Source organism: Cryptomeria japonica, chromosome 5, assembly GCF_030272615.1.
Source record: "Cryptomeria japonica chromosome 5, Sugi_1.0, whole genome shotgun sequence".
Lineage (NCBI taxonomy): Eukaryota > Viridiplantae > Streptophyta > Pinopsida > Cupressales > Cupressaceae > Cryptomeria > Cryptomeria japonica.
This window is the reverse complement of record NC_081409.1, coordinates 903,862,661-903,889,337: the sequence shown is the minus strand read 5'-3', so window position 1 is coordinate 903,889,337 and position 26,677 is coordinate 903,862,661. Positions and strand designations below refer to the sequence as shown.

The window sequence follows — 26,677 nt, the reverse complement described above, 5'->3', positions numbered from 1 at the left end:
TCAATTATGACATCAGCTTCTGGAATTGTATGGGCCAGCTGGGAGTGAAAGAATCAACAAATGGTGATATTCCTTCCTCAGATCTGCACTCTACAATTCTGAAACCAATTTCTGCCTGTACAATTGACTGATCTGCAATTTCCATTTCAATGAGTCAATATCCAGCTGATAGCAAACTGAAAATATGAGGCTCTTGCCTTCTTGAAGGCTGGGGCTACGTCCAACTCTCACTTCTCCCAAGAGTTTTTGTTCTTGGAAGGCCAAATCTGCTGTAGAAACCCTTCTTGAGCTCCAACCTGCAAGCTGATGTAAATAATAATCTCTTCCTATGCAAAAATGGCTGCCTCCATCACTTTTTAACATGCCTCAAACCCTAATTCGAATTTGGGGTTAGTGTTGTACTTTTGGCATCATAAAACATGTTAAAATGTTTTTTTTATTAAAAAATAACTTACCCTAAGTGGTTTGACCCATTGAGGGTCTAATTCCTCATTAAAGGTGGCCATATTATTAAGTTATAACCTTTTTATAACTTCTAGGAAAATGTGCCAAGGGGCCACTTTATTATAATATAAAGTGATTATATTATTTCACTTTATTATTATTTATTTAATCCAACTTGGAAAATATTTTAATATTTCCTAATTTATTCATAAAATGCTCAAATGAGCTCAAAACTGAAAACTGATTGTAGTCACTTGATTGTGAAAGATGCCTGAAATTCATAGGCCAACTGGTAGTTCTCCCCTAAAATCTAGGAATGCTCCTAAAAAGTAGGAGACTGATCTTGTCAACCTGAAATTGAATCCCAATGGTCCTCTGCTGTGTGCACCTCTGGAAGGTTTGTCAGTGGACTAGGAGTTCCTCCTAAAAAATAGGAGATGCACTCAAAATCTGCAAAACGCTCCAGATGCCTCCAGATGCCTCCTAGACCACTCCCAGTCAATCCCTAAAAAATAGGAATCCCTCCCAAATTTTAGAAAACTGTTGTCAACTGCTCCGAACTGCCTGAAAGGCTCATGCATGACTCTCTAAGCCCCTGAGTTGGTTCCCTCCACGCTCTGCTGGCCTATGGGAACCAGATAATAGACCAACCCTGCTAGAAATTCTGTCACTAAGGAAGGGCAAAAATCGGGGACATGACAGAGATCAAAACATAGATACCCTAATTAGGGTTACCCATAATAGCAATAAGAAGTAATGCATGAAAGACAAGTGGCACGAGGAGCTATCTTCTAGGAAGGTACATCCTTATCCTCTTTCCACAACAGCTTGTTCAATGAATCTGGACACAATAGGGTTGACCTCTTCCATCATGACATGTGGCAGCATATTCATCTTGAACTCCATTCTGTCCATGTTATTTGCATATGTAGCAAAAGCGTTTTCCCATTCCAATTCCTGTTTCTGGAAAGCATTTTTGATGGAAAAGAAACTTGATGCCCTAGTGAAATTCTATTTCAGGATTGGTCCTGTGATAGTGAAGAAATTCTCCTGAGTTTTGAGCTTTAGATTTTCCATTTGCATTTCATTTTCCCGAATTGTGTCTTTCGCAAGTATATTAGTAGCCACAAGGAGAATCTTGTTTTGAATTTCTTTAATCTACTCTTCAACTCTGATGCTATCAACCTTTACCTTTTCCAGAACTTCATTTCGTGCAATTAATGCCCAATACCATGTGTTGAAATCATATACAGCTCTAGCTGCAATCACATGTCCATCTATCAATTCTTGTTTGGAGACCCCTTTCAACACCCTTAGGCATGGGATTATTCTATCTTGAAGATCTTCCCACGTTTCTGCCATGCTTGCAATTCTGGAGAGCAAATAAGAAGTTTGTCCGTATGCCAACATCAACTTTTCCACGAATGTGATAGCCTCATCATTGTTATCTGCTATCCATTCCTTAGCTTCTCTAGCTGTCACTTTCCTTTCTTCAAAATCTTCAATAGTTTCTTGTGGAAGAGTTAAGAGTGGAGGAGCAGGTGCATCCCCTTGATTAATAGGGTTGGTCAAATGTTGGATATATTTCTTGAACTGCTCAACTTCCTTTTTGTACACCCTTTTCTTTTCTATTTCTTTTTCTAATCTTGCCTTGATGGAAATGACTGTATTATCCAAGTCCTCAACTTCTTGTCCTTTGGTGGTTGGGCCTAACTTGATAGTTGTAATTTCATACTCTTGAGGTGTAATGTCTTCCTTTGCCTTATCAACTTTTGGCACAACAATTTGAATTGAACGACAACTTGTTTCGTCCCTTTGAATCGTGGAAAACCTTTTGGCTGTCTTCATTACTGCAACCTATCCCAACCTAGCCAAGAAATCAGCTATGTCATCTTCTTCTTGAACTTCCATAGGTACTTTTACTTTCATCCTTTCTTTTAACCAATTAGGAATTGTGGGTTGTTCAATACCTTCCTCTTCCTAATTACTTTCATCACATGGATTATCCTCAACCCCTCGAAGAGCGGAAATCATTCCCTCTTGGAATCCTTCGTCTAGTATATCTATCTCATTTTTTGACTTGATTATCTCTGTATTTGAAGGAGCTGGGGGTTCTTGATTCTCTTGCTGGATTGATTCTATATTTCCTTCATGAATTGGAGAAGGAATCTTCTTCTCAGCCATTGGTTCATCTTCAAGAATTAATGCACCGTTCAAATTTCTTGATGTGGCGGAATGGGATGGCTCCGATCTCTATTTCTTTTTAGCAGCCCCCTCATTTACAACTTTCTTTCCTTTGGATCTCGCAAAACCTTCAGCTTTTCTTTTCTTTTTCTTGAATCGATACGTTCAAGTGGCCCAACACTTTGAGATGCTCCTTCATTAGAAGAAAACGACTCCATTACGCCCATCAAATTGTAAGTGAGAGTCATACTTCTTCGTTTAAGCTCTTGCACTTGTTGATCAACCCACCATTGTGTCTATTTGACAATTGGCCACATCAGGGTGGCCAAATCTGCAAGTTCTGGTTCCGAGCATCTCACCGAAGAAAGAGGCCTATTCTCATCATAGCATGGCTGAGTGTATTCTCCACCATCTTACAGTTGGTCAGGCACACGGAAAAGCTCAATTGTTCTGATCAAATTTATAGGCAATGTTGACCATAGCCTTTTCCCAATATCAAATTCATCTATAGCATTCACCCCAAAGTCTTCAAGATCCACACTATGCCTGTATATCTCTCCATTGACCAATTCAATGTGATTGTGGGGATCAAAGTTAGCTCTAGATCGGTAGAAGATGAATGGATACCATTGCATCTCTTGCCTTGCACCTTTAGTTGCTTGTGTAGTTGAACATGATTCCAACAAATTTCCAATAAAAAATGGAAAGGAAATTGCAGTCTTGTGCTTTGCTCTTTGGAAGCCCTCATATGTTTCCAATTGCCTAAGAATTTCAAGCAATATCATTTTATTGGTGGGATAAATTGGGAGTCTGTAAGGACATCAGGTAAATCCCCGAACTTTCAAATACGTGAATCTTGGATACTGAATGAATCGGGATCCAAATTTGCTTACGAAGTCCTTGGCTTCTTGAGTGAGCCTCTAATGAGTTCCTCCTTGCATTATTCTAGTGATGTACATTAAAAATGTATCATTCACTCGTTTGAAATGGGATTTTTCATGAAGTTGCAACTGTGGATGATAGTCATTTGCCTTGAATTCATTCTCACCATCACACTACATGCTTGCAAATCAATCCTGTGTATCTATAATTTCTAGCCAGTAGGTAAATAGTGTAGGAACTCATGTAGAAGGACTTTGTCCTCTCCAAATTTCTCAGTTGCTTGTCTAGGTTATTGCTGATTATCCTAGCTCAATTGAACATTTTGACCCCTAAAGTAATCTCATCAACAAAATAATACATCCAAGTCTCAAATGGTGCACCCTGAGGGCTGCCCATTACTCTATTCAATTGCAAAATAATGTCCCCATAATCCTCCTTGAAATCAGTGCGAAGAAGCTTCTTTGGCATCTTTTTATAGGTGGCCCTTGGCTTCTCCAGCCATAGCTTATTGATAATTGTCGCACAAGCTTCAAGCTGGTCTTCATAAATTTTTTTGGTTTCTTGCTTGGTTTTGAATGAGGTTTGGTTGTAGTTTGGAATCTTGAATGCTCCTTGGATAGCCAATTCTCCAAGGTAAGCCAATACTCTCCCATCAGGTGTAATGATCTGCCTTTCTTGGACGTTATAGTGTATTGCACATTCAAAAATCAGCTCACTGCATTCCACGGCTGGTGGAAATCTGGCTGCTTGGTTTATGCCATTCCTCATCATTCGTCGAGCAATTGGTGTGGGTAAATATCCATCTTACCCGTACATTCTTCTTCTGAATTCCTTGAAATCCACATGACCAAGGTTGGTGTCTCCAACCATTTTCCACTTTGAAGTGATTTTGGACTCAAGCTGTACTCCTTTGTTTGCAAATTTCATTAGGACCTTTCTCGAAAGCCCTCCCTGAGTGGTCATCTACTACCTGAAAGATACATGGAAAAAAATGAATATTACTTTCAATAAACTTCAAGATTTTAATCCTGGTTTTTGAACTCTTTTGTCTTAAATTTGGACCTTCAGCCTGTCATAAGATAAAAATCTGTAAAAAAATCAGACTGCAACATGGAAGAAATCTGCTCAGCACTTGATAAAATTTATGAAAATTAGTGTTTAAGACAGAAAAGAACAAAGGAAATCAGTCAATAACCCAAATTTTAAACTTTGAATTTATACTTTTGACTGATTTCTTTGGAAAAAAAAACCCTTCACTTCTGAAAATTCTTGATCAATTTCTTCTTTGCTAAAAAAAATCCACTTGTTGCCTTCAAAAATCTTCTTTCTTTGAACTTGGGAGAGAGGGACCTTTCACTTTCGAACTTGAGAAAGAATGAGAATGAAAATGATAAGTTGAAATTGATATAAGGTTGAAAAATTCAATCTTTTTAGCATCTTTATATTCTTTCATGGATTCATTGAACCAAGTCCTCTTCTTACCTTCCTCAAAATGGCAACTTAATCCCTTCAAAAGAAACTTTCTATTTTTACTCTTGGCGCCACTGCACACCTTATCTTTATCTTGTCCATGTGTTGGCAAGGAATCTTCTAGATTCTTCATGTGTTTTAAGAAATTTCTCTAAGTGTTGGGCATATTTTTTGAGAAATAACTTTAAGTGTTGGGCAACTTTCTTTGACTTTTCAAACTTGGTCAACTCTTCATCCATGGCAGACTTTACCATGCTCCAGGACATTTCTTTCATGAGCTTGGCAGAGTTTGGCATATGTTGTGCCATTTTTAACTTCAAGATGACAGACTTCATGTGGCCTTAGGCCATTCTTTCTCTTTGCTTTGGTGAACTTTGGCATATGTTATGCCATTCTCTTGGTACCTTGGGGGGACTTTAAGTGTCTTCATGCCATGTTTATCCTTTCTTGGGCGGACTTTACCCATTGCCATGCCAATTTTCTAAGTGTTAAGGCGGACTTTGGCTTATGTCATGCGATTCTTTACTTCGCCGTTGGCGGAATTAATGATGTGCTATGCCATTTTCATGCTAAGTGCTGGGCGGACTTCATGCATTGTTAGGACGTTTTGCTTTTCCCAAGCGGACTTCATCATTTGCTAGGATATTTTGTGCTTTTCCCAAGCGGACTTCATCATGTGCTAGGATATTTCCAATCATGCCTTTGGCAGAGTTGGCTATGGCTTGAGACATTTTCACTTAAACCTTGGCGGATTTGACCATGTGTCATGACATATTTGTTCCAACCGGATTTACTACCTTGTCATGCCATTTCACTTGGGCGGACTTGGACATGTCTTACGCCATATGTTTTTCCATCATGGGTGGAGTTTAGCCTTTGCCATGCTATTTCTTGCTTTTCCTTGGCGGACTTGGCACTTGGTCAAGACATTTCTCTCTTGGGGGGCAGACTTCATGCCTTCTCATGCCAAACTTTACCTCTTCTTTACCCATTCCTTGTGCGGACTTTGCATGTGGTTGAGGAATTTTATGCCTTCATGTGTGGCCAAGAAATTTTCCAACCTTTCTCTCTTGGGTGATCTTCACCTTGGATTTCACACAGCCAAATTTTCAAAGTTTATTTTGTCCAAGTTATCAACACAGCCAGTTTTTCAAATTTTATTTTCTCCAAGGTATCAACACTTAAGCCAAATTTTCAAAATTTATTTTCTCCAAGGTATCAACAATTAGCCAAATTTTCAAAATTTATTTTCTCCAAGGTATCAACACTTAGCCAAATTTTCAAAATTTATTTTCTCCAAGGTATCAACACTTAACCAATTTTCTTATCCTCTCCTTGGGCGGATTTGCTACTTGGACAAGGAATTTTCCTAAGTGTTGGGCGGACTTCACTTGCTACCAAGTCATTTTTGCTATGTGTTGGTAGGAGTTTGCTTGTTGTCACATCGTTTTTTCTTCCAACCTTGGGGGGAACTCATGTGCGGTTGAGACATTTTCATTTTTGCCTTGGGGGGAACTCATGTGCTGTTGAGATTACCTTGGGAGAACTCGTGTAGTTGAGACATTTTCATCTTTGCCTTGGGGGAAACTCATGTGTAGTTGAGACATATTTCATTTTTGCCTTGGAAGAATTTGCTATGGCACAAGACATTGCTTTCTCCATTTAGAAACTTTCTCTTTGGCAGAGTTTGTGCATTGGCAAGCCATTCTCAACTTTTCCTTGGGCAGAATTTGCTATGGCACAAGACATTGCCTTCTCCATTTAGAAACTTTCTTTGCCATAAACACTTGATGAATTTTCTTGCTCAACACTTCGTGTTTATCTGGAACTTCTTGATCAACACCTGGCTCATATGATTTTCCATTGCTTTTCACACTTGGAGATAAAAAAATTTCATTTCGAATACAAGAACCTTGTTGCCATGACTTGAGTGACCTAGTCCTAGGTCAACTTTCAAAAAAGCTGAAAAAGGAGAAAAGCAAAAAGCAGGTGAAAAAGCTGCTTCCCGGATTGGTCCCAAAATGCCAAAAATGTAAAAGCAAAAAATCAAAATCCCCCAAAAATAGGAGGTTGTCATAATTGACCCTAAGCAATTGCGTTTTTCGTCCCTCAGGCTTTCTAAGCACTTTGATGGTGTCCAAACACTGTCCCGATGATTGAGTCTCTGAATAGACCTTGATAACCACTTCAAACCTTTGGCCCAAGACTCTAAAAGTTTGGCGACTAAGAACCCTAAAAAGTAGAAATTGGGGGTCCCCATTTGCAATGGGGTGATGTGTGAAAAAGGTCACAACACTATGATATCATTTAACACAAATTGAAAGTGATTCAAATGAACAATTTATTATTAGTTGCCCAAAGTTACACAACCAAAGCACAAAATAATATCTGTAGGCATGTTGTACATCCTGTGGACCACTCCAAAATTGATGAAACCTAATTGACCTATGCTACCTGTTATCACAAAAGCTCGCACCCTTGCTGAGCTATCAATTCAGCAACCTTGTGAAACATGGAAACAACCCCGAAGTGTGGGACCTTGCGCAAGGGGGTTGAATCTTCGGAGAAGGCCGACTTCCTTCTTAGTCTAGGTGCAGGTGTTGAACCAACTCAACACTTCAAAACTTACTCCTAAACCTATCCTAACAACTTGCAGAGGTAAAGGGAAGAGAGAATGCTTGAAATAGAAGGAGGTGATGCACCAAGAAGAGATTGTTCCTCTCCCCACCAAGATGACACAAAGAATTAACTAAAACACCCAGGTGATGCACAAACTTCAGTTGCATGAGTGACTCCAATGCATGTATGGAGGTTAGAATTCGCTAAGTGTCAAGAGGGGAGAAGGATTCCCACAAGTCACACTCAAAAAACAAGTTAACACAACATATATGGAGAGAAAAGCCACAAGACATACACCTATAATGAAGGTAAGAAAACATACACAACATACATAGGTTGAAAGAAGGCAAGAATGGTGATTTTTCAATTAATTATAAGGCCAATGGCCAAACTTACAGTTGTATAAATGCAAGATAAATACAAGAGAAGTGGGAGAACATGTAATAGCTCAAGCCAATAGGGAGAGAACCCCTTTACAATGAGGCTTAACAGCCTTTATATAGAAAAAATGGTTACAAGGGTGATCATGACCCCTGCATGTTAGTCTGGAAGTGCAGGGAAGTGCATGCACTTGACTTGTACATGCAAGCAACCTATCCATACCCACAAAGGGCAATCCTGAGAAGGTGGATTGACTAACCTTCCAAAGTCAGACATGACATAAGTCGCCAAGCATGGCCTCGTATCTCCCTCGATGGAAATCCTGCCAAAAACATTTAATGCACCCTTGTGGCTCCACAAAAGAAAGTGCACAAGTCACCAAAACTGTTGGAGCATTTAAAGCCTTGAGTGTTGATCACGCCATTCGGAAGTGTCGCCAGTCGGAAGGAAGTCCGGGGATTTCGGAAGCTCAGACTCCCGAAGTGAGGAAGACAAGGGAAGGATTTCGGAACCTCGAGGTTCTGGAGTTCCGTGATAGATGAAGGAGAGCAGCAAGGAACTTCGGAACCTCGGGGTTCCGGAGAAAGAGAGAGAAGGCAAAGGGGGAAGGAACTTCGGAACCTCGGGATTTCGGAGTTCCGGAGAGAAGAAGGGGAAGCGAGGAAGAGAACTTCGGAACCTTGGGGTTCCAGAGTTCCGAAGAAAAGAAGGGAGAAGGGCTAGGAGGGAACTTCGGAACCTTGGGGTTCCGGAGTTCCGGGGAACTGTGCAAAGGGACTTTGGAACCTCGGGGTTTTGGAGTTCCGGGGAAGGGAAAAGAAAGGAACTTCGGAATCTCGGGGTTCTGGAGTTCCGGGAGAGAAGAAAAGAAAGGGAGAGAAGGAGAGGAACTTCGGAACCTCGGGGTTCCAAAGTTCCAGGAAAGGAAAGGAGAGGCAGCAAAGGGAAGGAACTTCAGAACCTCGGGGTTCCGGAGTTCCAGAGAAGGAAAAGCGAGAGAAGGGAAAGAGAAAGAAAAAGAGAAAGAACCTTGGAACATCGGGGTTCTGGAGTTTCGGGGAAGAAGGAAAGGCCAAGGGAGGAACTTCCTCCGGATAAGGCAACACTTCACACTTCATGATTCTTCTCTCCTTGATCAATTGGGGCAGCGCTGGTCCATGGAACATATCTCTGATCGGTTCTCATTGATGGACCAAGGGTGTCATAAAATGACAACACTACCCATCCCACTGACAATAATCAACCTATTTGTAGAGACTGTCTGCAGTACATTTAACCCTGTTTACAAGCATAGTTATGCCTAAGAATCACTATGTTCTCATTGTCAGCTCCAACTCTTACCATATGTACGTTCCCTCTTTTCTTTGGCTATTAAAAGTTAAAACTAGTTGTTGGTAACTCTTGGTCTTCCAATGATCTTACACTTTACTCTCTCTAGCTGTTTGTATGCTATAGTCTCTGTCCAGCCAACTATATGCTTCATTCTCTGTCCAGCCAACTGTATGCTTCACTTTTATGTCAACAGCTACGCAAGAGTCCACTTCACCAATATCACAACCACGATCCTTTGCAGTAACATCATAGATTACCGAGGTTCTCAAACACACCAAAACTCACGACACAGACTTCAAAACATAACATAACAAAATGGAACACTTTTTGGATTATGCAAGATTGCTCGATCCCTATCATGCTTTTGCATCAATTTTCTTTTGGTAACCTTCGCTTTATTGTTCTTTTCTTAATACACACAGGATACTAACACAAATAATAAAATTATGGCTCTTATCGGTTGGCAGGGTACCGGTAAATAGAACAGATCTTGGTTGTCCTTATGTTTTCCTATGTTTCTTTTTCTCATGTGCATAAATATTTGGTATTGGGTTTTTTGAAGAATGATATCACAATCTGGTGGGTTGAAAATGCATTCCTCTGTCATTTCTTATTTTTTGGGAGTTCATGTCATATATTGTCCATGGAAGCTGAAGTTGCAAACTTGCAGAAAACTAACCATGGTTTTATCCTTATGATAACAGGAACGCAGACTGAGTGACTGTTTTGGGCCTTTGCGAAATCTCTTTAAAGGGCAGTACTATTGTGAAAACCAAGGTATGCTTTTCTCCTTGTGTTTCATTTAAGCATTTGAATTTTACAACTGGTAGGTATATGTTTTTATGCTAGTGATTCTTCATGTGGTGTCTGATTTTGGAGCTCTTTTTAATTATTTTTGGTTTTGGACTTTACCATGCTATTTTAACTTGTTGTACTTGATTAGTCCCGTTGGTTATTTATAGACAGCAATATAATTCGTATCTTTCTGATCAGAGTTGCCAATTTTGCCATGAATCTTGTATTCTTCTGTTAGGATACTATCCCAGATTTTGCATATAGTACGAATGTATTGTATAATTTGAATAGGTTGGCATCTCTTTTAATATATTTAGATTTTGTCTTACATGGCAAATGTTGAGGATGTCTGCCTTGTTATCATACTGTATATAGGTTCTTAATCATTCCAATGATACTTGCAATCATGAATGGATGCCTGTAATTCAAGTCCTTCAGTTATGGGTGAAGGCATTTATGTGTGGGCCCTTTGTTCTTATTTTCATGGATTACGACTTTGCAACAAAGTTGATTTTTGCTTTTGGCCTAATCTTACTTTGTGAGAACTAATTCAGCCATGATAATGATTTCCCAATCTTCTGACCAATACATTCAGCCTTTAATGCTTTTATTACCCTGACAACAAACAATGAATTATGTTTTCCCCATTGCATATCCCTTTCTCATTTTGGCATTAATTATTTAAAATATATATGCTTAAATTGTATACAGTGTTACAGATACCCTTTGGGGATCAGGACTAATACATCAGTCATAAAAATTCCCTTGTAAACTACTTACTGATAATATTTGTGCTGAAATTTGTATGAATTTTTTGTCATACCTTGCACATTGAAAAGGCAATGCAAAATTTAATGTTGTTTGAGCACATTTAAATATGTTCATAACCCTTTGGTAAGCTTCCTTTTTGTTCCACAGTTTTAAATTTCCTTAAGGATATGATGTATGGTTATATAACATGAGTGGGTTATTAGTTCTTAATGGCAGAAACATCTGGATATCATTTTGTCACCTATTTGTTTGCTCTGATTTGTAACTAAATATGCAGTCAAAGTTGTGGATTTTTAGTAGTTATTTTCATTTGTAATACCAAATTAGTTTTGAATAATGAAAAGATCTGGATATCATGCTGTTTCTCTTCTTTACTGCTCTATCTGATAGAATAATACATGAATTAATAACAGAGATGATAATGCATACCAGATACAGGAGTAAAATATATCTTTATTTGCACATGAAATTATTATAGAAGAAGACCAGAGATGGTCAGTCAGGGATTGGAGTTTATCTGACTAGATCATACTACTTTCCTTGACGGTACACAATCTATTTAAAGGACCTGATGGTTGCCAAGAGGAACACATCCGTCAACCAACTTACGCTTATAACTACCTGAAGCCGACAAACACTTAATATTAACAATTAATACATAGTCAGACAACCAATTTTATCGAAACATCTAATAGACATTGTACGTTGACTACAGCCCTATGTGTTTTCTTTGATTTTGTAACTAAAGATGCAGTCAAAGTTCTGATTTTTTTTTGCAGTGATTTTCATTTGTTACGAACTATTATTGGCACAGAAAATATAAAGGTTGAATGATGAATGCATAATAAATACCTTATCCGATAATTTAGTTGTTTTGGAACTGCTGCAGTCCCACAAAATCTTTGTCCACATGACAAATAACATTGTGTGTGAAGGAGATACAGTATATGAATGATTTAACACAATCTCTACTGAGTTATCAGTTCTTATCTATGTCGATCCTTGGTCAGAGCCCATTTTAAACATCCCATTGGTTGTCTTTGTGGAAGGGGAGTTGGAGTATCATAATTATTGTTCTCTGATATGCATAATACACATTGTGTTAACAGTCATAATAGATCAGCAAATACATTGGTCTGCAGTGGCCTTAGGTTAATAATGAGAAATTAAAATTGATTCTGTTTTAGTATTAATCTTCTGTTGTGCGAATTGTACAGGGCCAAAGTTTGGAAATTATGGCTCCTTTTTACCAATAAGAGAACATAATCCTCAAACACCTAAAGAACAAAATAGTTCTGGGCAAGTGCATAGTTACAGTTCCCAACCAACTGCAAGTGAGAGGGCTGTGGAGGTACATGTTATATTTTGTTGTTGAAGAGTGTTTCTGAAACTGTTGTGAATACTGAAAGACTGATGGAAAAGCATTGTGTTAATGTAGTTTTTTTATTTAGTTGGACTGGAATGATTTTCTGTGATGTATATATTGCAGAAATCTGCTAGGTTGGTAATCACAGATGGACCCAGGAGAAGGGGTTCAATTGCTTGCAGAAATCCATCTCTTAATGATAACACATTGCATGGGTTTACAGAGGAAAATTTGGCTCTAAATGATGTTAAGTTTGATGGAATCCTCTCTGTGGAAAAAATGACTTCAAATGGTGTCAAATTGCGTTTCAAATTTGGTTCTGATATCATTTCCCACCAAAAAAATACAGCAATTTCCACTGGCTTGGGCCTTAAAAATTCATCTTCAACATCACCAGAAGAAACTCTCAATAAAGGTCAGATGGTTGCCACTGGAGTGGATAGCCCTCCTGATATGAGTCCCTTATCAATTATTCAAGTAAGAAACTATATTTCTCACTTTATTTATTTTTCAATCACACGTTGGATTTTTTTGTAGATTGCAATGTGTTATTGATTGGTTCTGGTTTATTGGGTGCAGATTATGACATCATTTGAAGTGCCTGGTGGTTCTCTCCTTTCACCTCTTCCAAAGATATTAATGGAAGGACAAGGAAAGGAAGACCTGTCTTCCAAAGTTATTAAAAGAACATCAGGGAAATCGCAGGTAACTGAAGCTTGCTTAGCAAATAGTATTGGCTTTGAGTGTGGGAAAGGAATTCAAGCTCCAATACCAAAAAAAGATACCACTGCTAGCATATTTGAATCGAAAAAAGAGCAATATTCTGAATTCAGAGGTGATAAAGTGAAGAAAGTAAAGACAGATACTGGAACAAAGTTCAGAGTATCTAAAGCATCTGATGTTTTAGTGTCAAAGGATTCATCAAAACTCTCAATGAAGGAATTGCATCAAAGAAAGCCAGAGATGGGAATTGCTCATGATGTGGAGACAGATATTCATAGGGTAAGGAGTTTAATACCTAAAGAACCCAACAATTTAGGTAATGGGAAGGATTTCAGTGCTTGTCCATCAAAAATTGGAAGTTTGGAAACTGCTGCTGCTAAACATCCTAGTATGCTGTCTAAGACAGGAAAGGGGTCGTTGTCAGGTGGGGTAAAAGAGTCACATAAAATACAAAGAGAGGGGCAAGCAATAGAAACCAGAAAGGAGAATGGCCATAAAGATGTTGCTAATGTAAGGAAGATTAATAAGTCACTCAAGGAAGTGAATAAAGTAGGTTTGTCAGGAGCTAATACTTACAAGGAAAAGAATGTGCTGGATGATGAAAATAAAGGAGTTCCAAAAGAAATGGTTCTCAGACGTGTGGACACTCATGAAAAGGTTGTTGTCAATATGGAACATGTAAAGGACATGGACATGGAAAATAAAAAAACAAATGGCATTAATATTTATAAAAAATCAATGAAGGAAGAGAGCAAGGTAGTTACAAAATCTAAATTGAAGGAATCATTAACTGAAAAATCATGTGCTAGCAAAGGGCAGAAGGAACAATCTAAAAACAATAGCAAGGACTTACATGGTAACAGTGCAAAATGTACAGATGAACAATTTGTCTGCAAGAAAGAAATCAACATGGCTCATTGCAAAGAGAGTATAAAACAAGCAAGGTACAAACACTTTGATAGAGAAATTTCAAATGGAATTGAAAGGGGAAAGAGAAGGGATGTTGCCAATGAACATGATTTGAAAAAATTAGAGCTCGTGTCTACTATCAAAGCTCATGTCTTGAAAGTAGATACGCAGTTGTTGCCACAACAGTCTGCAACTCAGGATCCAGCAACCAACACTTCTGACTTTGATGATTGGGTGTTTTGTGATGCATGTGGGAAATGGCGGTTACGCCCAATCGGACTAAAGATTTCTCCTCTACCTAAATACTGGCTTTGCGATATGATGTTTTGGCTGTGAGTCCATTTGGTTTTCTTCGATACTGGGCCAAATGCTAGGTTGAAAATGTATCTCTGTTCTCAGGGAGAAATTGCTTTTTGTTAGGAAACTGTGCAATTTCTTGCTCTTAAGGAAATAAAATCAATATAGCTTTGCATAAGCAGTCATGGTAATTTATTTTACTTCTTTGACTGCCTTATTTTGTTTTTTGTCTAGCCAGGCCTGGGATGAATCATTGTGATGTCCCTGAAGAGGAAACAACAAAGGCAGTACGTGATCAGAATGCAATTTCACAAACACAGATACTTACAGAAACAAGTCAGGGGATGGATACACTTCCAGCTTCTGTCTCAACAGTTATACTTGATCCTAAATCATCAAATCAGTTTTGGCCAAGATCTTTACAGTCAAGTACAAAGATTGGTAGTAATAAGAAAGGTGTAGTGCAGAGAAGCATGCCAAATGTTTCCGGTGCTGTTAAGTTCTCGGATTCTTTTGCAGGGAAGGATGAGCACTTCCCTGTAAAGAATAAAAGTGACCAATATGACAGGCATATGGAGCGAGAAGAGGGTGCTGTAGGTTTTTCACACTGTGAAGTTGGAGGGAAGTCAAATGGTGTAATCAAGCAAAAAAATAAAGATAAGGTGAAACTAAAAGAGACATCTGGAGGTGAAGGTAATTTTCTTTTTAGCTCTTGTTCAAATGAATTATTTTTGTCATTACTGGTTTTTAAAAAAATTCTTCTGTTTATGAATGGTAACAGAAATAATATCAAGCTTTAAATGCACTAGGCACAATAAGCCAATTCATATTTTTTGACCGGTTCGGGATGCAGAAAACTCTCATAATGCATCTTATAGACATCATGCATTTGTCATTATTATTTTTTTTTCTAAACTTTAAAACAGAACTCCTGATATTATCAACATTATAGATTGACATTTAATACCTTTGACAGGTAACTTCAACAGGAAGTTACCTCAACTCAATAAAGCGTACAATGTTTTAGTTTATTTTCCTTTGAGGTTAGCCTGGTACCTCCATTACATATTTTCCTTTGACATTTTTTATTGTATCAAATGTGAAATCAATATACATATCGTTCTGCAATGAGGATGTCTATGCTGGAATTATTTTTTTTAGCTGTAAATGTTAATGTTGTTTATTCAGTTGATTCCAATTAAATCAAAGTGGAAAATATCTGAAACAGAAATACACCTCAATTGAAGCTAACAGCAAAGTTTGAGCAAGAAGAAGAAAAGAATTGCATAACCATTATGAAGAGTATGGTACTCTAGGATGAGATTTCCAGTGATTGTATCAAACAGAAGAAATATGCATGGAGAACCCAAATTTGAAATACCAAAAGAGAGCTTACAATAAAAAGCGATTATCACACTGAGATGCATTGTACATTGGAAGTTGAGGGCCAAGGGTAGGCTGTAATGGTGTTGTTCTCTAAGGTGGATAAACATTTATTTACTTAATGAAGGAGACAACAAAAGAAGACTTCATTCAATGAAAAATGACTTTTACATTGTAGTGCATGAATTTAGTGGAATTTTTGAATTGTGTAATTTTTTAAGATAAAATTTGGAGGGGTTGTATAGGGAGCCTCCTCCTGTTGGACATTTTGTCATTGATGTCAACTGATATTGGTTTGAATCAAAGTATTTGTTGAGCTGGTTGTCTTTGTGTATGCTTCAGTAGTATGTGGCTATATCAGCTGCTTCTTAGCTTGCCATGTTATGTTCATATAGTCCAAAAGGATGATCTAAGGGTCAACTGTCATCTATTTATTCTCTTTTATTCTGATGGGTGTGTTGATAGTTTACAGGTTGACACGTTGCTTTTTGTCCCAGCTGAATGTTTATGCCATGTCTTTCCAGCTATTGGCTGTGTGCTTATGAAGACGTTTTCTTTTTTGAGAGCTTCTACTTTCAATCAGATTGTTTCTTTTTGGCAGTTTGGGGACAGGTTTTCGATTCTGTCTGATTTCATCTTGCAGAAGATGTTATTACTTAAGACATAATTCTCTGGCAGACCTTTTTTTATCTCAGATGAAGAGGAATGACCATGTGTTTTGAGTTTCTTTTTGATCGCCTTGACATTGATGGCTAACGTTTTGTACAGCCTGTGTGATGAAGTCTGGGCATTTTGTTTTGTCTGAAATAGAGCCGTTTTTTAACTACGAATTATTTTGTGCCATAAAAAAAAAGGAAGCCAAGGCCGTTACGTCTGAACCTTCTCACTATTTTGGGCTGAGACGTTTTTTTTGTTAGCTGCGAATCATATGGTGCTAAAAAGAATAGCCGATGCTATTATTCAAAGGATAGCCGATGCCATTTTTTAAAATAGAGCTGATGCCATATTTCTGAAGAAGTCTTAATGATAAATTTTTTGAATAATCTTCGATTTTGGTATGTTTGTCTTTTGGACGTATTATATTACCGATATTATTTGCAGGCTGAAGACAGTCGTGGCATTCTCTGATTTGGTTGAGTCTCTATTCAGGGTGAATACAAAAAACGAGGGGTAATTTTTTTTTCTCTTCTTTTGTTGGAGTTGGTGTCCACTTGTGTGGCACAATTTGCATTTTGGGAGCTGCTTTATGAGTGTTAGGTCTGAAAAGATTCGTTTTGTAAGATAATATTTTTGTGCGGCCGTGTGATGAAGCTGGTTTTGAGTTTTTCAAATTCTCTTGGTGTTGGAAATATTGGGAGTTTTGATTGATGATAGAAGATATATTTTTTAGAAGAGTGTGTGCAGCCTTCTTGCTGAGAGATGTTAATCACGTTTTCAGGTTAACAATTTTTCTTGTCATCTGAAGAGATTTTTGCAGAGGATCATACTATCATAAAGTTTTGTTGATAGTGGGAATGTTTTGGGGGTGTTGAGTTTACATGTATTAGCAGCTGAGTTGTGCCTCTATTCGTTGCTGTGTTTTTAAGTTTTTCTGGAAATTTAAAAAGGGAAAAGATTGTTTTTTTGTGTGGATGGAGATTGAGTAATATAAAGAGCTTCTAGCGTGTTGCTCCCAGGTTGTGCAGAAAGTTTTACAGAATCTGATAAGTTGTAAATCCATTTTAGTTTCTTCAAAATGTTCAGAGGTTGGAGCCTTTGTGTTACTTTCTGAGTTGGAGCTCTTCTTGAGGTTGGTGCATCAGTTGTCAAGAGTTGGTGCTCTTTGCGTGAGTTGAAGCTCACTTTTGTAATTGGGTTGTTGCCCATTTTGATGATGATAGCTATTTTGTGCCATGGTTTTTTATACGAGGGTTTTCCACTAGATAAACTCTGTGTCAGCTTTGTGATTGTTTCTTTTGCTTTTTCATTTGGCTAAATCTGTTAGAAGTGTTTAAAATACTGCTTCACACCCCCCCTTCTCAGTATTTTTGGTTTTGTTTTCAATTGTTATCAGAGCCGGATATCTTCTATTAATACTTAAAAGCTTGAAGGATTGATCCTATTTGCTCAGAAAATGAATGTTCTTGAAGGAATTACAACTAACAGAGCTCCTTTGTTCGATGTTCTAACTATGCGTTTTGGAGTGTACGTATGAAGACCTATTTGATGTCTCTTGGTTTTGACGTTTGAATGAGTGTGGTAAATGGTTATACTGTTCCTTCTGCACGTGCTACAGATGCTGATGGAAAGAGGATTTTGAAAATAATGCTAAAGCTATGAATGCTATATTGTGTGGGTTATCTGAATCTGAATTCGTAATGGACATGCATTGTGAAACAACACATACTATGTGGGAAAAACTACAAAATGCACATGGAGATGAAAAGGTTAAAAATGTCAAACTTCAAACTCAAAGAATGCAGTTTGAGAGTCTTAGAATACGGGAAGAAGAAAATTTAGCAGCTTATTTTTTAAGAGTGGATGAAGTTGTGAACTCTCTAAAGGGTTCAGGAGAAAAGATTGAAGACAAGTCTATTGTTCCAAAAATCTTAAGATTGTTACCACTGAGGTTTGATGCTAAAGTTTCAGCTATTGAAGAAATGGCTTAACTTGATAAGTTGACAGTTGACAAGCTGCATGGTATTCTGACAGCTTATGAAATGAGAACAAATGTTGAATCTTCTTTGAAGAAAGAAATTGCCTTCAAAGCTTTGAAGAAAAGTAAGGAAAAGGGACATGTGTCAAGCGAGAGTTCTGATGGAGATTCAGATTGTGAAGCAGCACATTTTTTGAGAAAATTAAAAAGAGGTTCTGGAAAGTACAAGGGCAAGTTGCCTTTAAAATGCTTTAACTGTGGAAAAGTAGGACATTTTGCAGCCAAATGTCCGTATGAGAAAGATGAGGACAATAGGTATGAGAAGGAACCTAAGTTTGGTAAAAAGAAATTCATAAGAAAAGAAAATTAGACTCGTAATTTTAAGAGAAGCTTTTATTCTAAATAAGAAAGTTGTTCATCAGAGGCAAGTGAAGAAGAGTCCTTAAATGATGAGATTTTATTTATGGCTCTTGAAGAAACAATAACTGAAAATCAAGAAGAAGAAGATTACTTTGATGAAGGAGGAGAAGAAGTGGATCTTGAGCACGAGCTGATAGGTGCTCTTAATGAAACAAAAAAGTTAAGAAAGAAAAATCAGAATTTAAAGTTGTTACATGAAGAGAGTAACAAATATTCTGAAAAATCTCTTGCATTAGAGGTAGCAGAAAAGTTGGTAGCTGATTTGAAGCTTCATATTGAGGAATCAAAGAAGGTAGAAGAAGAAATCAGATATTGGCTCAAGGACAAAGAATAAAACTGTGAAAAGCTTGAAGTTGAAATAGTTTTTTTAAGAAAGTTGGATAAAAATTCATAGTTACTAAATCATGAAAAGATCAATCATAAAGGATCTGTCTTTGGATGATCTTCTTGGTTCTTAGAAGCAATCACTTGATAAGAGTGGAGTTGGCCATGAAGAAGGTCAATGTTCCAAATTTTCTAAAGAAGAACAATTGAAGTTTGATGCTGATAACACAAGAGATTCAATCTTAAAAAATAGAAATAATGCCTTTAAAAGGTTCCCTACTGCTGGACACACTCATATAGGCAGGTTTAATAACTCTTACTTTTATGGTTATTGTTTTTACTGTTGGACACACTCATATAGGCAGGTTTAATAACTCTTACTTTTATGGTTATTGTTTTACATGTAATTATTTTGGTCATAAAGCCATAAATTGTAGAGTGTTTGCTAGGAGGGATTTTAGTTTTGTTAACAAAAATTCTTTTGCACCTCTAAGGAACTATAATGTTATTTGTTATAAATGCAATAACTTTGGTCATATTGCAAGAGTTTGTAAGAATGGCTTGATAGGGTTCACCAAGAAGGTTGAAATGAAGAGCAAGGTACAAGAGAGTACCAAAGTGTGGAGGAAAAAGGAGAAGCAAAATACTGAAAAGTCCTTAATTGTGCAAACAACCTTTCTTGCACAAAATGAAAAGGATATTTGGTATGTTGACAGTGGCTGCTCCAGGCATATGACAGGGGATAAGAGTAAATTTCTAACTCTTCATAGGATGAATGGAGGTAAAATTAGATTTGGAGGTAATTCTTCTGCAAGAGTTGCAGGTAAAGGAGCACTTGTGTTGAATAATGGTGAAACCAAAGCTGAAAATGTTTTATATGTTAAGGGGCTGAAACATTTTTTGTTGAGCGTTAGTCAGCTGTGTGATCAAGGACATAACTTGATCTTTAATTTAAATTGTTGTCTTATTAGTAAAAATGGAAAGCATGTTGTTGATGCTAGTAGGGCTGCTAATAATCTATATATTCTTGACGATACTAATGGTGAAAAGTGTTGTTTAAATCAACTTTACGAAGCTTGGTTGTGGCATAGAAGGTGTGGGCACATAAACTTTGATAATCTGATCCAAATCAACAAGGAGCATGTTAGAGACATGCCACGACTTGCTAGGCCTTCAGATATTGTTTGCAAAGACTGTTAGATGGGCAAACAAACTAGAGCTAGTTTCAAATCAAAGGAATTATCTAGTACTAAAGCTCTAGAGCTTGTACACATTGATTTGTGTGGTCCTACAAGGATTGCAAGTTTACAAGGTGAGAAATACTTCATGCTTTTGATTGATGACTTTTCACGCATGACTTGGGTGACATTTTTAAAGGAAAAATCAAAAGCACTTGAGAAGTTTAAAGTTTTCAAGGCTTTTGTTGAAAATGAATTAGCATTGAAAATTAAATGTGTACGTTCAAATAATGGAGTTGAATCTACTTCTAACAAGTTTAATAGTTTTTGTAAGAAAAATGATATTAAAAGACAATTTTCAGTAGCTAGGACACCTCAACAAAATGGTGTTGTTGAAAGAAAAAACAGATGAGTCCAAGAAATGGCTCAAAAGTACGATGAATGAGTCAAAGGTAAGTGACACTTTTTGGAGAGAGGCAGTTCATAGTCATACTGTTGTCTACATTCAGAATAGAGGGATGATAAGAACAAAGCACAATAAAACACCATATGAGCTGTGGAAAGGTAAAACTACTACAGTTAAATATTTTAGAGTATTTGGTAGTCCCTACTTTATTAAGAGAGAAGAAGATAACCTAGGTAAATTTGATCCTAGGGCAGATGAAGGTAGCTTTTTTGGTTATTCTTCTAAAAGTAAAGCTTATAAATGCTTCAATAAAAGATTACACAAGATTGTTGAGAGTGTTAATGTAAATATCCATGAGATTACTAACACTAGTAACAAGTATGAAAATGGTGATAATTGTGCTAAAAAAGATGACATTGAAGGTGCTGTTCAACATTCATTCTCTCATGTACAAGCTGGAACAACAAGCAATGATGCAAAGAACACTTCAGAAAAGTTCAACCGGAGGCAACAAACACCTCTTCTTCAATTTTTTAGTCTAGGACAGCAGGTACTCTTGCTGAAAATGATTCAGATATAGATTATGGTAAGACCTGTATAAAAATCCTAAGTTTGTTCAAAAGAATCATCCAGTTGATCAAATCTTACCTGAGAAGAGAATTAGAGCAGCTAGAAAAAATGTAAATTATTTTGAAGATGAGGATATCTCTTTGCTGTCTATGTTTGAACCAAAGAATTTTGAAGAAGCAACTGAAGATAAACATTGGATAGCAACTATGAAAGAAGAGCTTGATCAAATACAAAAAAGTAAAACATGGTAGCTTGTGCCTAGACTTGAGGATAAGATTGTGATAGGCACAAAATGGGTCTTTAGAAACAAATTGAATGAAAAAGACAAAGTGGTTAGGAACAAAGCAAGGCTTGTTTACAAAGGGTATGCACAGGTGGAAGGTATTGATTTTGATGTTAAAGAGATGTGAAAGAGATTTAGGATGGAAGATTGCAATCCTATAAGTACACCTATGGTATCTTTATCTCTCAAACCAAGTACATTAGAGAGATGTTAAAGAGATTTAGGATGGAAGATTGCAATCTTGTAAGTACACCTATGGTAACAAGATGCAAGCTTAGTAAAGATGATGACTCTCCTAATGTAAATCAAACTTATTACAGGTCTATGTTAGGTAGTTTGTTATATGTTATAGCCTTAGTCACAGGGTTCGCTGAATTTCAGCCATCAAGTTCAAAATTCAGCGAACTTAAAAGAAAACCTATAAATTCGTTATTGTTAGCCATAAAATTTGTATGGATAGAGTTGTGTTTAATATACCTGGGTTGGGTTGGATTCTTTGGCCAACGGGTTGACTGTTGCAAGCCTACAGAAGCAAACAATTCTTTGGTGGAAGAAAACCTAAAAATTTTGTATCTTGATTCAGACGTGTAAGATTTAGACGATTCAGGTTGTGTTCAATTCGGACGTGTTCAACTCCAATCCTTGCCAGTCAACCCATTTCTCTATTGCCGCGAGCCCACTCTTCCACCCACCCACCCTCCAGTGTCCAAGATCTCTCCACGAGTAGTTTAGATTTTGTTTTTATTTTAAAAATTCAATATCTTTATATTTTGTTTGCTAAATGATTTGCTTTTTAATTTTATTTTTTATTTAAAGTTAAAATTTTAATATTTTAAAATATTTTTTTGTATTAAGCATCATATAAACAACAGTTACAAAATTCGAGAGTTTGGACTGGATACCTTGCAGCCAACTAAAGAGTTAAAACATAAGTTGCAGGAGCAATATCAGGCAAGAACTCGAGTCATGATATACGATCATTTACATAGGAGCTGAATTACAAAATTACACAAAATGATAGACATGTCAAAAAGCATCACGGGGTATACAACAAACTGAACACAAAGGAGGAAACGGGGTCGTTGTTGTCACCCACTGGGGGGAGCCATGCAGTCCAGCCTAGCTCTCCCTCGCACCAGACCAACACATTTCCTTTAGCAAACTGATCTCTGTAGGGGTGGGAGGGTAGTCCTTCCAGCTCCAGCTCGATAAAGTCTTCTCTCTGTTGCCGCGCCTCCATCTCTTGCATGAACCTCATCAGCCCTTGTTCAAAATGAGTCTTATTGCTTCCCATGCGGTCCCAAGTGAAGCCATGTGAGAGCTCTCTTATGAAAACTAGAGTAGACCCATTCTTTAGCCACCTGTCAAATTTGTCTTCCTCCAGTCTTAGTACCACTGTGACCTGCATAGCAACAAGGTAGCGGATGCGTCTCCTAAGAGATTCAGTGAGATTCCTACTCTTTCCATTAAACACATCATCATTCCTAAATTTCCAAATGATCCACATAATTTCCAAAGAGAGAGCAGACCAGAAAAGATTAGCATGTTTCTTGCCACCTCTAATATAACCAAATACCATCTCTTCAACAGTAAAACAATTGCTATTAAGTGAGATACCAAACAGATTCCAGACTTCTTTGGCAAAATGACACCCCCAAAAAATGTGGTATACAGATTCAGGGATACGGCAAAGTTTACACAGAAGGGGGTCTCCGTTGTTGTCCTTAAGTGGCAGTTTATGAAGCAGGAGTCTCCAGGCAAAAAATTTCTTCTTTGGTTCAGTTGGATTAGACCAGAATCTCGAGAGGGTAGAATGCCATTGTTTGGGGTCCTAGGAAAGGTTCCAAGTGCAGTTAAGATGGTCAAGGATATCCACATAATCAGAAAGGGCAGAGTAGATCATTTTGGCCTTGGTTAGTGTTGACGTGTATTTTGTACACAATCAAACACAGAATAAAATACCTAAGGGTACCTTATCCTCTCTTGAATAAAGCCTCTGATTGCTGAAGATATCGCGAAAAAGGATCAATCAGGATGACTCCAAGGTTCTTGTATGTAGGTTCTCTACGTGTGGATAAGCTCTCTGTGGTATGATGTGATTTGCTGGAATCACAAGGGGACTTACATTTGATGCCTGAACTTCTGATTTGCTTTGAACATTGCTGGAACACAGGATCTTACTAGCTTAGATTTGAAAAAATGGAAAAAGGATGAGGGCGAAGAGAGGATCTAATCCTAATACTAAGAATGTAGGAGCTATGATTTGATTTTTGATGAAACTCTAACTAGGTCTTGTTTTGACATCAATGGACCATCTCCACAAGGCTAGTGCGATCTTCTAAGGGAAGCTTTATGATGTTCAAATCATCACCGCAGGCATAGACACCATCAAGTTGATGCATATCAATGAAGAAGCGACAAATTGAAATTGAGCTTAAGCTAAATGATTCCAGTTGACTACACAAGGCAAGTCTGCAATCAACAAACTGCTAGTAGTATGGATATACGAATTCCACCATTAATCAATCGCATTTCCTCCATTCATCTAATCATCTACCATCTAGGATTGAAGACTCAACAAGAAACCATGCAAATTGCAAGAAACGACACACTTCACCATTACTTCAATGAAAATGGAGTTTGTTTACAATCAATGGCAACAATTTCTTGCCTTGTCCTCCTATTCTACTCTAATTACTATTCTATCAATTTCTAACTACTCTCTATCTACTAACTGCTTTCTATTATTTACAACTCTCTCTCCTTATTGCTAATTAGCCTTTACAAATGAAATGCCAGGGCTTATATAGTGCCCACAATACAATTCGATGGCTTAGATCAATTTGAGATCAATGGCCAAGATTTTACAATGAAAACCCTAATTAGGGTTTGTTACAACCATTACATAACATTTAATGCTTGACCAATGATAAAATTGTATTGCTTGGACACATGTCCTCTCTAGAAAAATCGACCAATGGATAGCCGGGGTAGGTACATCGGAGTTTGTGCCACCTTCAATGAGTTAAGTACATTGAATCTGGACATGCTGAGGTGGACCTCACTGATTGGAGACGTGATGACTAGGATGCCACCTCATCTGACACTTGTAGCTTGCTAGATATTCAATTTGATGTCGTTGAGAGGCTATCTTTAATTAACTCTCGTTCTAACTCCTTTTGTCCTTGATTTGCAAGATGATGATGTACCTCGCCTTGGAATGCTGGATTGGAAGAGGCCGCCCTTATCCTTGCTTGATCGTCCCGGCGAAGACCGTCCTTGATCCGGCTTGATTTTCCTTGATGAGATCTCCATTTGATGCCTACACAACATTTCAAAATTAGCAACATGATTTTGCAATGAATAACTAGATTAGAGATTAAATTTAGGAAACTTCATAATAAGTCCTTGAGTTATCATTTCCTAAACGACGATTGAGCTATTAGAATTCAAAATTTCAAAATTTAAGGCTATGACGATCAAAATTCGAAATTAAAACAAGGGATCTTGCCATACCTTACTTGAGAGCTTAACTCTAAAATGCAAAACAAAGGAATTCGCCTAGGCACAAATCAAAATTTGATGGCTTCAACGTGATCCCTCTCAAGCTAGCAACTTCGCCACCTTTGGGGGAGGGTCTTCAATATTTTTGGCAAGTTCGCCTTAACTCTAACTTCAAGCTCGCACTCCCCTTTGAAGATATTTCGCACCACCTTTGCTTTCTCCAAATCGCATGTAAGAGATGATTGAATAATGATTTGAAAATGAAATAAACACCTCCCTTTATAGGCGCTCACCTTCACGTTGACCCTAGGCCGACTTTGGTGAATAAGGCAAATTTAAAATAAACTTAAAGGCCGACCTTTGTAAAATGAAACAAATTTTAAATCAAGCGCCCCATTTTATTTATAATTAATTAATTTAATGCCTATAATTTTAAATAAATTGGATTTTTAAAAGGCAAAAATTAATTAATAAAGACCCATGCGCTAATGTTAAATGCTAACTTTAATTGGATTTCAAATTTATTGATTTTTTTCCTAGCATTTAATAATGTTTTAGCGCCAAATTTGGAAGAGGTAAGGACACAAACCTATCGCTCTGGTCCCTGACTAAGGGACAGGAGCGAATTTGATGTTTAGTCTTGATTCTCTTGCCTTTTATGTTCAAAACCTCCATCCTCACGTTGAGACTGGCATGTTTGCCAAAAAACTCGAGCTTGATCGTCTTGATTTGGTGGATGAATGCCCTCTAAGGTGGATATCGCCCTGGTCCCTTGGTGAGGGACAGGAGCGAACTTCATGCTCTGGCCAACATTTGCTATCTCTCAAGCTTTACTCCTTGTTCATCACCTTGCAAATGATATCCTTGATCTTGCGAACCTTGGCTTTGACGTGATCTTGAAGGAAAACGAATGATTTAATGAAAATCGCCCTGGTCCCTTGATGAGGGACAGGAGCGATATAGCTTCCTTGTTCAAATTGATAGTCTTTTGACATTTGAAACCTTTGCATATCATCATCTTAAAACGCCTTAGACCCTGTGCAACCATGTACAATCTTGACTTGGCATGAATTTTGAATGAATTGGCAAATATGGTGGATATCGCCCTTGTCCCTGACTGAGGGACAGGAGCGAACTTCAATGTCCTGGGCTCATGCTTGCTTTCATCAACTTGCCATTGCTTTCATCGTGTAAAATGAAGTCCCTTGGTCCCCTTTGGACACTTGAAACTTGATAAACCTTCAGAATTTAGGCCCTCATGAAAATTTCGCTCTGGTCCCTGCCTGAGGGATAGGAGCGAACTGGGACATTTGGTGTAATTCTTTCAATATTGGCGACCTTTGATACCTCGTTCTTCATTGAGATGCTTCAATACGTCCTTGCCACCTTTCACCTTGACTTGGAGTGGTTTGAACTTGGAGGAAAGGCAACATAACTAAGATATCGCCCTGGTCCCTGGCTGAGGGACAGGAGCGAATTTGTACTTTCAAGCTCAACTACACTTTGCCATCTTCAAAAATTATCTTCAATGGTCTTGTTGTGCCCCATCTTATTCATCTTTGGCTTGGAAATCATTCAAACTTGGCAAGAAATTCATCTAAGACAAAAATCGCTCTGGTCCCTGACTGAGGGACAGGAGGCGCCCAGGCCAATATAGGTCTCATTTGGTGTCTTGCAATCTTTAATTTTGTCTTCAACGAATTCGTTTCACCCTCCTTTCTTGCCTTCAAACTTAAAACTTGCTTGCTTTTGCCTGAATTTTGCCTTATAAGGAATTTCACTCTGGTCCCTGGGAGAGGGA

At 37.7% G+C, this 26,677-nt stretch overlaps 1 protein-coding gene across 3 annotated transcripts in view; it reads left to right on the top strand.

The window, feature by feature from the left end:
• LOC131034643 (cysteine-tryptophan domain-containing zinc finger protein 3) overlaps positions 1-26,677 on the top strand; it is an 87,184-nt gene that overhangs the window by 24,987 nt on the left and 35,520 nt on the right. For all 3 annotated transcript variants that reach the window (XM_057966197.2, XM_057966198.2, XM_057966199.2), the window contains exons 3-7: positions 10,017-10,089; positions 12,096-12,229; positions 12,368-12,721; positions 12,824-14,208; positions 14,412-14,866. In XM_057966197.2, coding sequence (XP_057822180.2) covers positions 10,017-10,089; positions 12,096-12,229; positions 12,368-12,721; positions 12,824-14,208; positions 14,412-14,866 — 2,401 coding nt within the window. The remainder of the gene's footprint in view (positions 1-10,016; positions 10,090-12,095; positions 12,230-12,367; positions 12,722-12,823; positions 14,209-14,411; positions 14,867-26,677) is intronic.